The 12,284-nt window shown below is 64.1% G+C and overlaps 1 protein-coding gene across 4 annotated transcripts in view; it reads right to left on the minus strand.

Moving 5' to 3' along the window:
- The window catches only part of AATK (apoptosis associated tyrosine kinase), a 39,725-nt gene that overhangs the window by 8,887 nt on the left and 18,554 nt on the right, over positions 1–12,284 (minus strand). For 2 of the 4 annotated variants that reach the window (XM_043462880.1, XM_043462893.1), the window contains exons 2-6: positions 7,630–7,763; positions 4,512–4,659; positions 1,971–2,050; positions 1,241–1,359; positions 957–1,044 (exon numbers count right to left, since the gene is read on the minus strand). In XM_043462880.1, coding sequence (XP_043318815.1) covers positions 957–1,044; positions 1,241–1,359; positions 1,971–2,050; positions 4,512–4,659; positions 7,630–7,763 — 569 coding nt within the window. Of the gene's footprint in view, positions 1–956; positions 1,045–1,240; positions 1,360–1,970; positions 2,051–4,511; positions 4,660–6,031; positions 6,307–7,629; positions 7,764–12,284 lie in introns of those variants that run through there. The other 2 variants (XM_043462902.1, XM_043462889.1) reach the window with 2 other exon arrangements.

Below are 12,284 nucleotides of genomic sequence, written 5' to 3' on the forward strand. Positions count from 1 at the left end.
TCACCAGCCAGCGGGAAGCAGCTGCCCGCCCCCCAGGCCCTCCCTCCCCAGCAGGGCCCGTGGGAGACCAGGCATCCTGCTAACTCTGCGGGGCTACTGCTGCCCAGTGAAGCCCCTGTGTCCGCCCCCCAGAGGCCAGCCATCAGCAGGATGATCCTACGGGCAGCAGACACTTTCCCCAAGCTGACCCCCGGCCTGAGGGCTAGCAGGGCCACATCCCACCTGCAGACCCCTGGGGCCAGGTGCTCGCCACCCCTCGGATGGTGGGCGGCAGACAGGCCACACAGGCCGTGACGCCGAGCCTCGACAGAGCCGAGAGCCAGTGACCAGAGGGTCCACGGGAACTCCCTGACCGGCTGACACCGCCCAGCTCCAGGGGCCCCCGACAGTTCTGGGGAAGCCCTGGGAGTCCAGAAACTAGACAGCAGGGGGGGACTCACATCTGAGGAAGGGCACCTCCCTGGGGGCAGGCGGCTCAGCTGTGCATGTGTGTGTGTGCGCACATGTGTGTGCATCTGTCCATCTGTCTGTCTGTGAGGGGCCCCGCAAGGCCATTAGCAGGTAGTCGCTGCTGGAGACTAAAGTATGAGCGAGGCTGTGGACCAGACATGAGGGCTTTGAGCCCCCCAAGCAGGCCGGGGTGACCCTCGGGAAAACCGCTGTGACTCTGAGCAGCACAGGCAGATGGGGACGCAGCTGCCCCCACCCCCACCCCGGGCACTGTGGATGCCCAGCCTGGACAGCCGCTGTCTCTATGGCGGTGGGGTCACCTCCCTCCTCCCCCAGGTCACTTCTGGAAGGCAGTGGTGCAGGGCCACCTGGACCCCACTTTGGGGGGATCTGAGGCCCGCAGGGTGGGGCTGAGGGGTCCCCGGCTCCGCCAAGGCCCCTCTGCAGGATGCCAGTCCCATGTTCCAGAAGTGCAGGGCAGGGACTAGGGGGAGCGGGCGACTCACCATCGGGCAGAACTCCATCACCAGCAGGTAGGGCGTCACCTCAGCACACTGGGCCAGGCACTGGAGAAGGTTGCTGTGCTGCAGGGCCCTGCGGGAGCCAACAGGCCACCCCTGACTCGCACTCAGGGCAGGGAGGGGGCGAGGGGGCGGGGGGCTGGCGCTGCAGGGCCGAGGAGAGCGGAACAGCACAGAGCTTGCCTTTGTCTGCAGGGCCCGCACCCCCGCCTCCCGGGCAGTGCCCCACCCCAGCCCCTCCAGCAGAGCCAGTCCCCTGGGCCACCCACCTGTAGGGCTGTGCCTCCTCCAGGAACTGCATCTGCTCTTGCACGCTGGCGCTCGCCTTCAGCTCCTTCACCACCACCTGGGTGCTGCTGATGCCCGAGTTCACCTCCCCCAGGAACACCTGCGGGGCAGACATCGCCAGGTGGGCAGACACCACCCTCCCCAGGCTCCGCCCCCAGCCTTGCTCCTCCTGCCAAAGCTTGGCTCATTCTGCGCCTCCAGTTGAGTGTGCGCTAAGTTGCCTCAGTCATGTCCGACTCGGCAACCCCATGGACTGTAGCCCTCGAGGCTCCTCTGTCCATGGGCTCCTCTAGGCCTCAATTTACTCATCTGCAAAATGGTTTCTGGATCCCTCCTAGGCAAACCCTCCTGGCTGTAACACTCTGTCTTTGGTGTCTGCCTCCCCCAAGGTCCCTAGCTGTTCTCAGAGTTCTGGGGGTCTGCCGTGAGGAAGATGGACCCACCGTCCCCCACCCCCTGCCTGGTGCTCAGGGCGAAGCCAGGACCCAGACGCTGCTCCCTGTCCCTGCCCAGTCACAGGTACCTCCCAGCGTGATACCAGGATTTGCGGAGAAGGGGTGCCAGACCCGGAGGCCCCCAGGGAGGTCTCAGTGGGTGCACCTTAAGAGAAGACCCCAGGACTGGGGAGGCAGCCCGCCTGCTCCACCTGCCAGGCAAAAGGGACCATGCTGCCAGCCTCTGCCCCCACTGACCCCAGGGACAGCAACTCACCTTCCCAAACCAGCCGTGGCCGATCTCCTCCAGGTACAGAAGGCTGTGCCGGCCCAGGTCTGTGGACTTGAGCAGCTGTACTGTAATAGGGCAGGAGGCTCAGGGATGCCAGCTCGGCCTCCATCACCACCCCACCTTCTCTCGCCTTTCCTCCAAAGGGGCTGCCTGCCTGGCCTGTTCTGGGAAGCTGCCCAGAGCCCCCTGCCCCCTCCTGATGGGGGCTGCCATCAGGAGCAGGGTGCCTGCTGCCCAGGGGAGTTGTGGACCTGAAAGCTACACCTGGGCATGTTTCTAAGTGGGTCTGGGAAGGCTGTGCCCCTGGCTACAGGGACAAGCCAGACTGCAGACAGCGGGCCCTGGAGCCGGGACCAGCGCATAGGCAAGGCCAGGCAGGCAGTGTGGCTGGGGCGGAGGCCTTGGGGAGGAGGGCAGTGGAGTGGCCCGTCCCCTCACCCCTGCCACAGGCTGGCATTCCAGCGCCAGGCACCCCAAAGGCTCTTTTGTTGGGGGCTGCTTGGCACAGCCCTGTACGGAACACACTGGGCCCATTCTCCTGCGGGCTGGGCCGGGTGAGGTCAGCAGGGAAGAAGGGTCAGTGAAGGCCCCAGAGGAAGGGCCAGAGCTGCTGAGCCCACCCACACGCCGCCTGTGCCCCAAGGGATTCCCCGAATTCTGCTCCCACGCTAGCTGCCCAGAGGGCCCAGGAGGCAGGCTGAGCTGGCCAGCCAGTAGACTCCGAGGGTGAGGGGCTGTTCCCGGGGACTGCAGACCCCAGGCAGTGCTGACCTCAATGCTGAGCAGAATTGGGGGCAAGGGGTCCCACTGGGCCCTGAGTCCCAGGGCTCCTCCACCTGGGCCCCAGCCTGCTGCCCCTCCATCTCCAGCCTGGGGTCTCCCCAGGCAGGCTCAGCAGCCCTGACAGTGGACCCTGGGGCAGTGATGGAGGAGAGCATGCCAAGTGCCAGCCAGTGGAAAATCTCTCTCTCCTGGCAGCTGCAGGGGGCAAGGCAGGCTGGGCCAGGGGTCTTGGGGCCTGCACCCAAGGGGCAGTGCCCACGGAGCCAGGCTGGGGAGCCTGAAGACTGGGCCTGGCTGGGCCATTTTCCCCTGCAGTGTAGAGGGGTGGCCCTTGCTGCCCAGGTTTTAAATCCTTAACCTTCAGGGGGGCTGCTCTCCCAGCTTCACCCAAATCTCTCTCCCTCCCCAGAAGCAGGGTACCCAACAGAGAGCAGAGCAGAGCTGTAAAATGGAAAATGTGATCACTGCCCTCCCCTGGGTCTCTGTCCCCCTCATCCCCAGAGACAGTCCCCTAAGGGATGGAAGAAGCTGGGTCTCAAAGATTCCTCAGGGTCCCAGGCACACATACTGCCAGGGGCAGTTGTCAGGCTCCGGCCAGGGGTGCAGTGTCCCCTGAGGGGACCCCTTGCTCCATACCGGCTCCCGGTGTCAGCACAGGCGGAGACTCCCATGGTCACCCAGGAAGGTTGGAGGGCCTCCTATAGCAGCTACCCCTCCTTCAAGATTTTATAGGGTGCTCCTGTGGGCCCTGAAATTCCTGCCTACCTGGTGAGTTCTCCTCCAGGAGACACTGTTGGGAGTGGGGAGCGATAGTCATGGGGCCTGGGGGCAGGGCCCAGCCCTGTATCTTGGAAGCCCCCAGCCCAGGATGAAGGCTGGGCTCCAGGGTGGGCAGCACTGTGGGCACGACCCAGTAGGGCCCAGAACACAAGCCAGTGGGACAGGCCGAGTATCACAGGCCCTGGTGCCAACAGAGCCCCCCCCCCGCACCTGACACCCCACTCAGTGCACCTGGAGGAGCTGGGGGCAGGCCCAGGCCTGGCCGTGAAGCTCTTGGAAAGGGTTCCTGGGGCTGGAGACACCCCACCAGCCTCCAGACACAACTGGGAGTTCTCAGAGCACTGGATCAGGCAAGTGAAGTAAAGTGAAGTCGCTCAGTCATGTCTGACTCTTTGCGACCCCATGGACTGTGGCCTACCAGGATCCTCGGTCCATGGGATTTTCCAGGCAAGAGGACTGGAGTGGGTTGCCATTTCCTCCTCCAGGCAAAGGCAGGTGCAAAGCCCAGCTTGGCTACGGACCTTTAACCTCTGTGGTTTGGGCCCTGCATCTGCCATGTTGGTGGCCATCCTGGTGGGGGACCACGGGATGGGGCGAGTGGGAGAAACGGCAAGGAAGCCAACAGAGAGGCCCCGCCTGCACCTGCACACGCCCACCCAGGCCTCTCCTGCCCCCTCCCAGGGTCCTGAGCAAAAGGCTCCTCCCCGAAGAGCCCCTCCCCGCAAGGGGTGGGCCCTGCCCCCAGAGCCCTCGTCCTAGGGACCACAGAGAAGCCCCTCCTCCCAGCACACCAGTGCCCCTCCCAGGACCAGACGGAGCAACCCCTGCCCCTTCGCCCAGCAGCCCCAGCTGGCCCAAGCCTGCTCACAGCGCCCCAGGTCCCAGCAGAAGGGGATACACACCAAGCCCGTGCCTCCCCCGAACCTCCCACCTGGGCCCACGGGGCGGCGGGGCGTCACTCACCTGAGCGCCCGGGCTGCTTGGCCATGGGCAGGGAGACCTCGGTGAGCGGCAGGACGTACACGTCAGGCCCGTTCTGAGCCGCTGCGGCCGGGGAGCCCTGTGCCGAGAAGTCGGCTGCGTACTCTTCCCCCTCGGCATTCTCAAACTCCTGGGCCAAGCAGTGCACACGCGGTGAGCTCCAGGGCTCCCCAGAACGGGGAGGGTCGGGGGCAGGGCGGGGAGGGAACAAGGGGTGCAGGCCAGCTCTGAAAGGCCCCTTTCTTCCCAGGGCCCAGCTCCCACCAGCACCCCTGCCAGCTGCCTCCTCCACCCACCTCCTCTCCTCGGAGCAGAGAACAGACCCCACTCCCTGCCGCCCCCTCCCCCAGGGACACCAGCTGCCCCAGGAGGGCAGGGTTTGTTCTGTGTTGGTTGGGAGGTAGGTGGGGGTTTGTCCCCGACAGGCAGAGCCTCAAGGGAGGGGCCCATGAGCCCCAGGGCAGCCGTGCCTCCCCCGGCCTCAGCCCGTCCACACCAGGCCTACCAGGCTCAGGTCGAGGCGGGCAGCACCGGCCCCTTGGTGGCAGGGAGTAGGGTGGGGTGCGTCTGGAGGCCAGCTGCCCCAGCCCATCCAGGGTCAGCCCCCCACTCGTCTCAGCACCCCACTTCCCTGCAGCCTTTGCCCTGGGCGGGGCACCCATGGTCAGTCGCTTCAGGGTCACGGCTGGAGATCCAGGACGGGGTCTCCATCACACCCCACAACCCTGCCCCAGTGAACAAGCAACTAAGTGCCCCCACCCCTCCGGGACAAGAAGCATTCCTGACAGCCCACCTCCCCAACCAGTTCCGCCCCCCGGCAGGCGCTGCCACCTGCCACGGTTGCCTGCCTGCAGGGCCCTGGGACCTGACCCAGGCGGGCCAGCATCCATCCTCTCCCCAGGCTCCTTAAGAGCCTGGCCCTGGGCGCCAGGCTGGGTCTCTCCTGGGACTGGCTGCTATGTTGAACTTTACAACCTCCCACCTGCCTCTGTCTGAGGAAGCCCCCCTCACATTCCTGAGCCATGGCCAAGTTCCCCAGGAGCCCCAGGCCATAAGCGGAACCCCAGTTCCAGCACCACAGGCCTGTCTGACCCGGACTGACCACCGCCAGGTGGGAAACAGAAGCCGAGGGTCACAGGACTTCCACGGAGCTGCAGTGGGGCTGCCCCTGTGGACAGGCAGCCGGCCTGGGACCCAGGAGGCCTGGGTTCCTCCCCCAGTGCTGAGACCCAAGGACCCTGCTTTCTCTGGGCCTCGATTTCCTCAGCTGCAAGGAGGAGGCTAGGAGCCCTCTGGGGTGTCCCTTCGGGCCTGTCCTGGACTGCACCCTGAGACGATGGAGCCTCTCAGGGCGGGTCTACAAGGGATTCCCCCTCCCCAGGCGACCACTCTGGGGCCGTCAGAACCACTCTCCTCGCCCTGTAATCCCAGACGTGACTCTGAAGAGGGCACAGATGCCCACCCCCACCCCCAGGGGCCTGGCCGCAGCCCCAGCTGGTTACCTGACGCTGCCACCTGGAGGCCCGCCAGATGGAGCCAGCGCAGCGGGCGATCAGGTAGGACAGTGTGAGCATCGTGGCCCAGCCCCTTCCCCCAGTGCAGCTCCAGGTGGGGGAGCCCAGGCAGGGGCCCGCTGCACAGGCTGGCCCTCCCACGGAGGCGCGCTGGTGCTGGAATGTTCTGGGCACCATGTCCCCAGGAGGTGAGGAGGGCACGGGTAGGAGGGGGCTGCGCTGGCCCTTGTTTGGGGCCTTGTTCTCTCAGCACCCTGAGGAGGGGCTGACTTATACAACCCGACCCGGGCCCCCGCCCCCAGCCCAGCCCTCCCCGCCGCCACCGCCTCGCCTGGCGCCAGGATCCTCCAGGAAAATGCCAGCATCGCCTGGCCCAGCCCACTGTGCCTGCAGGTCAGGGAGACAGTGCAGGGGCTTGGGTGTGGACCCAAGGTTCCTGGGGCCGTGGCCTTGCTGCCCAGGCCCTGCGCTTCCCCGGCCCACTCCTCAGAGGGCTCTGGGAGGATGACCCGGCCATGAAGTGTGGCAGAGACACCTTGGAAAAAGGCAAGCACTGGGAGGACTCAGCTCTCCTGGCCCCCAAGTGATGAGACATATGTGGGGAGGGCGCTGTCTTCTAAAAGGAGGGTGGCATGGCTGCAGTGTGGTCACTTAGAATGGGAACGGTGGTGGGGGGTGGTGCTATGCCGGGCCACAGGACAGCCCTCCCCCCCGACCTTGCCAGCCCAGGAATCTGACCTCCAGCCCAGGGTGGGGCAGCTGAGGGGGCGGGAGAATGACCACAGGCAGCAAAGTCTGCAGAACTCGGCCCACGGGGCTGGGGGCAGGGGCCCTAGATGTGCTCCACAGTTCCCAGCTTTTTCTCCTGGTCCTGCATGCTCAGAGGACCAGAAGCTGAACATGGGGGCAGCTGAGGGTACTTGTAGGATTGGGGAACAGCACCCCAGGGGATGCCCCTCGGCTATCCTCCTTAGGAGGGGCACCTCGGCCCTGGGACCCAGCCCAGGATCTTAGCCCCACTAGGGTGGCCTGAGGGAAAGCAGTCCAGCGTCCAGCCGATGTTCCAGAAACAGCAATGATGACTCCTGCTGTCCCTGCTCCATGATTCCTACACAGTACACAGTCCTTTCCTCACGGGGCAGAAAACCCCAGGGTAAGGTGACCCCAGCCAGAGAGCTGCTTGGCAGGACAGCAAGTGTGTCTGGGCAACTCTGGTCTTCCTTTGCTGATTTGAATGAGCAGAGGTTCAAGGAATTGCTGAGCACAGAGCCCCTGCCCCCCACCAAGGCCCCTCCTCACTGTCCCTGGAGGCAGAGCTCACAGAGACCTGGCCCTGAGCTGGGAGGTGATGGTAATGAGCCCCTGCCCCCATGGAGGGGACTCAAACTGGGGGAGGCAGTGGGAGGGGTCCCTGACAGCCCCTACACCTCTGTCAGCCACCCCCAGAAGAGGGGCTTATGGGGTCCCAGGCCTGGGTCTCCATGATCCCCAGGCGGCCCCAGGAGGGAAGGCAGGCCAGTGCCGAGTGGATGCCAGAGGGCCGGCCCTGGGGATCCCGTCCTCGGCCCCCCACCCCCAGCCCTCACCTTGAACCCGATGCCGCCCTTCTTACAGCACAGGCAGGCCAGCATGAGGGCGATGACGGTGAAGAGCCCGGAGAAGGACACGGCCACCACGGACAGGGAGGACGACCAGGAGAACTCGCTGAGCGGGGCGCCGTCTGCCGAGGGAGAGAGCGGTGACAAGCAGCGCTGCGTCCCTGTCCCAGGTGCACGCAGGGGCCAGCTGGACCCCATCCCTGGCTCTGCACTCCCCCCAACTTGCTGTGGTCTGAGCCTCAGCACCCTCACTGTTGCTCCAAGACCTGGCACTCGGAGCACAGCCGCCAGGCCCAGGGCAGGTGGACCCTGGGGGCAGCCACAGCAGCCCAAGCATGCCATCTGCGGCCGGCCCCTGGGCACCACACTGGCCTCGCCAGGGGACACAGGGCTGGCAGAACTCCCATTTCTGGGGGTTCATGGACAACCCCCAGGGAGCTCAGGCTCTCAGGGCTGCAGGAACCCCCTCCCACACCAGCCCCTCTGGAGCGGGCCCCCGGGGCTGTCACATTGCCTTAGCTCTGGGGTGGCACTGGTAGAGGCCGTGAGACCTTGGGGATGTAGGAGGGGGACCCAGGCTCCACTAAGTGGGAGAGATTGAAGACCTGGCTGCTGGCCACATGCCAGGCTCCGGGCCCGGAGACCCAAGACCTGTCTGATCTCCGAGGACGGGGACGTCACTTTCCCCAAGAATGACAGACAATAGAGTTCTTCCATGTAGCCTAAAGTTTCCAAGTCACCTTCTTACTGACTGCCCACCGAGGGCCCCCTAGTGTTGTCCAGAGGGCAGTGAAATCCCGTCTTCTGCAACACCTGGTCCATGTGAGTCCCTCATGGCCCACCCTCACCAGACGGGGGAAACTACGGTGCCCAGGACAGCACGACATGATCCCCCAACACACAAGCATGGCCCCCAAGCTGGGGGTTCCAAGCTGCCCTCACGCCCCCACTGAACCAGAGCTCTGGGGAAGCCCAGATCATCTGGTGCCCACAGGACGTCGTGGTCAGGACGTTGTGGGGGGGCCAGCCAGGTGTCCCCTAAACTCTGGGCTGGCAGCCCGACCCCTGGGCTGCCCCCCTGTCCCTCCACTCCAACTCCAACACGCCCCTTCCCCAAAGAGTGTCTCTGTCTGCCCATGTACCATTCAGCCCCTGAGGTTTCCTGCCTGCCCCCAGCTCCTCTGCCCACTAAGCACCCCAACCTCTCAGTTCGTTATAGCTGATCCCTCAGGGCCACATCACCCCACCCAGCACACCTGCCATCACTGGTCCCTCAGGTCACAGCAGGTCTCAGCAGCACCCCACCGGGTCCTAATGGGTACCGAGGTGGCTGCCATGCCTGTCTCCACTGAACAGGAAGAAACAGAGGCTCAGTGAGGGTGAGGAGACTGCCCGAGGTGTCACAGCTGACCTCTGACTGATGTGCCTCTGTTCCTGGGCCTTCTGCGCTGCCAGCTAATGGGATATCTGGGAGGGCTTCCTGGAGGCAGTGTGAGCCCAAGAGGCTGGAACAATGGCAAGTGCGGCCTGGACCCCTGCTCAAGCCTCCGAGCTCATTCTGGATATCCACACACAGGGAAGAGAGGCAGGGCTGGGGGGACCAGGTAGGAAGGGTCACCACGGCAAGGGAAACCAGCTCAGCCTGCCCCTGGAAAAGACCTCGGAATGTGGGCTGTGTCCCCCAGTCATGTGAGCATGATACCTTCACAGGGGCCTCCACAGGCCAGGTTTCAGGTGTGCATGCATGCTTACGTGCATACGTGCATGGGCACACATGCAAACACAACCCCCACCCACTGTGTAAGGCCCCCCATCCCCGGACTGGGCTTTCCCACCCAAATAGCCTGTACTTGCAGGGTACCAAGCAGCACTGGCTGCCGCAGGAAACCGCAAAAGCCCCCAAGGATGTGCCGTTGCCATGGTGACCCATGGGCACTAAGCAGGCTCCCCTCCCGCCACCTCCACCAGCACACGCACCCCTGCGCCTCCCTAGCCTGGCTGGTCCCGGGGCCTGGAAGGAGGCAGCAGGCACCCGGCAACCTTAGGTGGCCAGCCTTAGCCTCCAGCCTCAGTCTCCTTGATGGTGCTAGTCCTGGGGTGCAGCCCTCCTGTGGGTCCCCCCAATCCCTCTGCAGGCCCTGGTCACAGAACTGGGCTGAGGGTAGGGGTTATTCAGCATGATATTCCAGACTCAGCAGCAGAAGGAGGGTGGCAGGTGGGCCTCCCCACCACCCAATGCCCACGTCCCTGAAAGTGGACCTGCGGGGATGGGGAGACCAAACAGACGGGCAGAGCCAGGAGTGGCTCTGAGAGGCTGTGGACTGGAATTTTCAAATCTATAAAACAAGCCAGTTTCTGGAGCCCCACCAACGCTGGAACAGTCAAAACCCTGCCCCCGAGACTGCAGCAGGTGACAGGAGTGTGACCCTCAGAGCCACTTTGCACATGAGGTCATGAGGCCCGTGGAAGCTAGGAGACTGCTCTTGGTCCCCAGGGAGCCCATGCCCTGCCCTCCGTGGTGAGGGGATGATCCTGGGGGGAGAAGGAGGGTTCCAACAGCCCCTGGGCAGCAGGCAGACCTGTCCCCTCCAGGGTCACCCCCCAGACTCCAAGGCCACACGGGGGAGCCACTCAACCCCTGCCCACACGGAGGCTTCACTCACTCAAGTCCTGCGCCCCGGCCACCCCCATGACAGAGCTGCCAACGCCCTCAGCACCTCCGGCTCTGGCTTCCAGAGCCCTTCTCTGTGCCCACAGGCAGGTGCCTACAGCCCAGGCCCTGCTGGCCATGAACTCGTGAAACAGATGAAGGTCTGTTGTTCACTACAGCATGAACACACTACAGTACAGCATGTGTACTATGTGTGCACACATATGCACACACACACACACACCCTTTCTTCCAGTCCCCTCAGTAAGTCTGCTCAGGAAGTATCATCATGCCCACTTTAGAGGTAAGAAAACTGAGGCTTGAAGAAATTATGGACCCATCCAAACGCCGACAGAAATGGTCCTTGAGGGCCTGGGTGGGCCCACTCCTGACTCCAGCTCACTGCCCCTCCACCATCCGCTAAAGACGCCTACAGGGAAGGCCTCACAGGTACCCTCAGGATGGGCACCCACTAACAGCCAGGGAGACCCGTGTGGGGTCTTACTTATGCTCCACCTCTTCCCAGAGGGCAAGAGGGGTCAGCACCTCATTTCATTCTTGTGACAACCTCAGCGAGAGGGGTGACTGCCAGGGACACTGTGTCAAAGGCCAGGGGGACACCCAGGACTAGAAATACCAAAAGCTGTGCTGACTGACAGTGGAAAGGGAAGGGGGCCAGGACCACAAAGGGCACCGCAGTCCGTCAGGTCTGAAGCTGGCGCAGTGGGGCCATGGGGAGGGGGCAGAGCAGCTGTAGGAGGGGATTCAGTTCTGCGGAGCAAATGAGCAACACCCTGCAGCCAGTACAGGACGGGGAGCAAGAAGGGCCCGAGGTGCCGCTGCGGGTGGCGGTGTCCGGGGTCATGAGCACCCGGCACACCTACGGCGCACGGGTGGGTATGGATGTGTGTCTGTGCTTGTGCACCTGCACACGCATTCTTCCTTGCTCCGTCCCCTGAGGGAGACTTCCAGCATGACCCCGCGACCATCCCCCCACGGCCAGGCCCCTCACACAGCAGAATGATCATGTCATCACCAGCACGACACCGCAGGGGCCCAGGAAGACAAAGGTGGCAAATGGCTTTGTTGTTTGTTTCAAGAAGTAAAAACCCATTTAAACAAACCTCAGGTTGTCCAGCTCTGCAGCAGCGAGTGTCCAGCCACAGCTTTGCTCCCAGACCCTGAGCCCTTTGCCCTACTGTGGCCTCTCACCCTAGTATGACTATTAACCCCACTCGAGCCCAGCACAGAAGGCTCACTTCCAACCAGACCCCAAGGCCAGATGCCTGCCGCCCTGCCTTGGCCTGGGGGACGACTCCACGGGCAGCGGGAGGGCAGGCCGGCTTGGTCCTGGTTCCCGCAGAGCCCATCTGAGCCGTGGCCAGGGGCACACGGGACCCTTGGCAGGGAAGCACCAACTGGTGGGGTCCTTGCTGCCCACCAGGTGGCACTCTCTGGCCGTTTTATGTCCAAGGGTTCAGCGGGGAGAGCCTTCCTGAAGATGCGGGGCAGGTGAGCAAGGATTGGAATGCCAGGCCCTGGACGTGGGTGTGAAGCCCAGCACACACGTCACCCCGCCAGCTCCCTTCTGCGACCATGAGGGGCTCCAGGACTGGGGCTGGGGGCTGCAAGGCTGTCAGGCGCCAGGCTCCCTCCAGGTGGCCATGATAGACCCCTGGATGTGGGAAACAAAAGCCCTGCTTGGTGGTGGGGGGGATTGGCTGACATAGCAGGGTGCATGCCACTCAAGGGTCCAAGCTTGGGGCTGCTGTATCTGGGACCCACCAGCATCCTGGCACACGGCCGCAGCTAACATCCCTTGTGACAGGAGTTCCCTAAGATGCTGCCCCGCTGGCTGGCTGTGCCTGGGCCCCATTCGGGGTTTCCCCAGGCCTCTATGGGTGTTTCTGTTCACCATCACAGGACCCACGTCTGCAGCACCGTCACCAGCGGTCCCATCCCTGACCCTAAACCCTACTCCCAAAGCAGAAGG

The sequence above is a fragment of the Cervus canadensis genome, chromosome 1 (assembly GCF_019320065.1).
Source record: "Cervus canadensis isolate Bull #8, Minnesota chromosome 1, ASM1932006v1, whole genome shotgun sequence".
Taxonomy (NCBI): domain Eukaryota; kingdom Metazoa; phylum Chordata; class Mammalia; order Artiodactyla; family Cervidae; genus Cervus; species Cervus canadensis.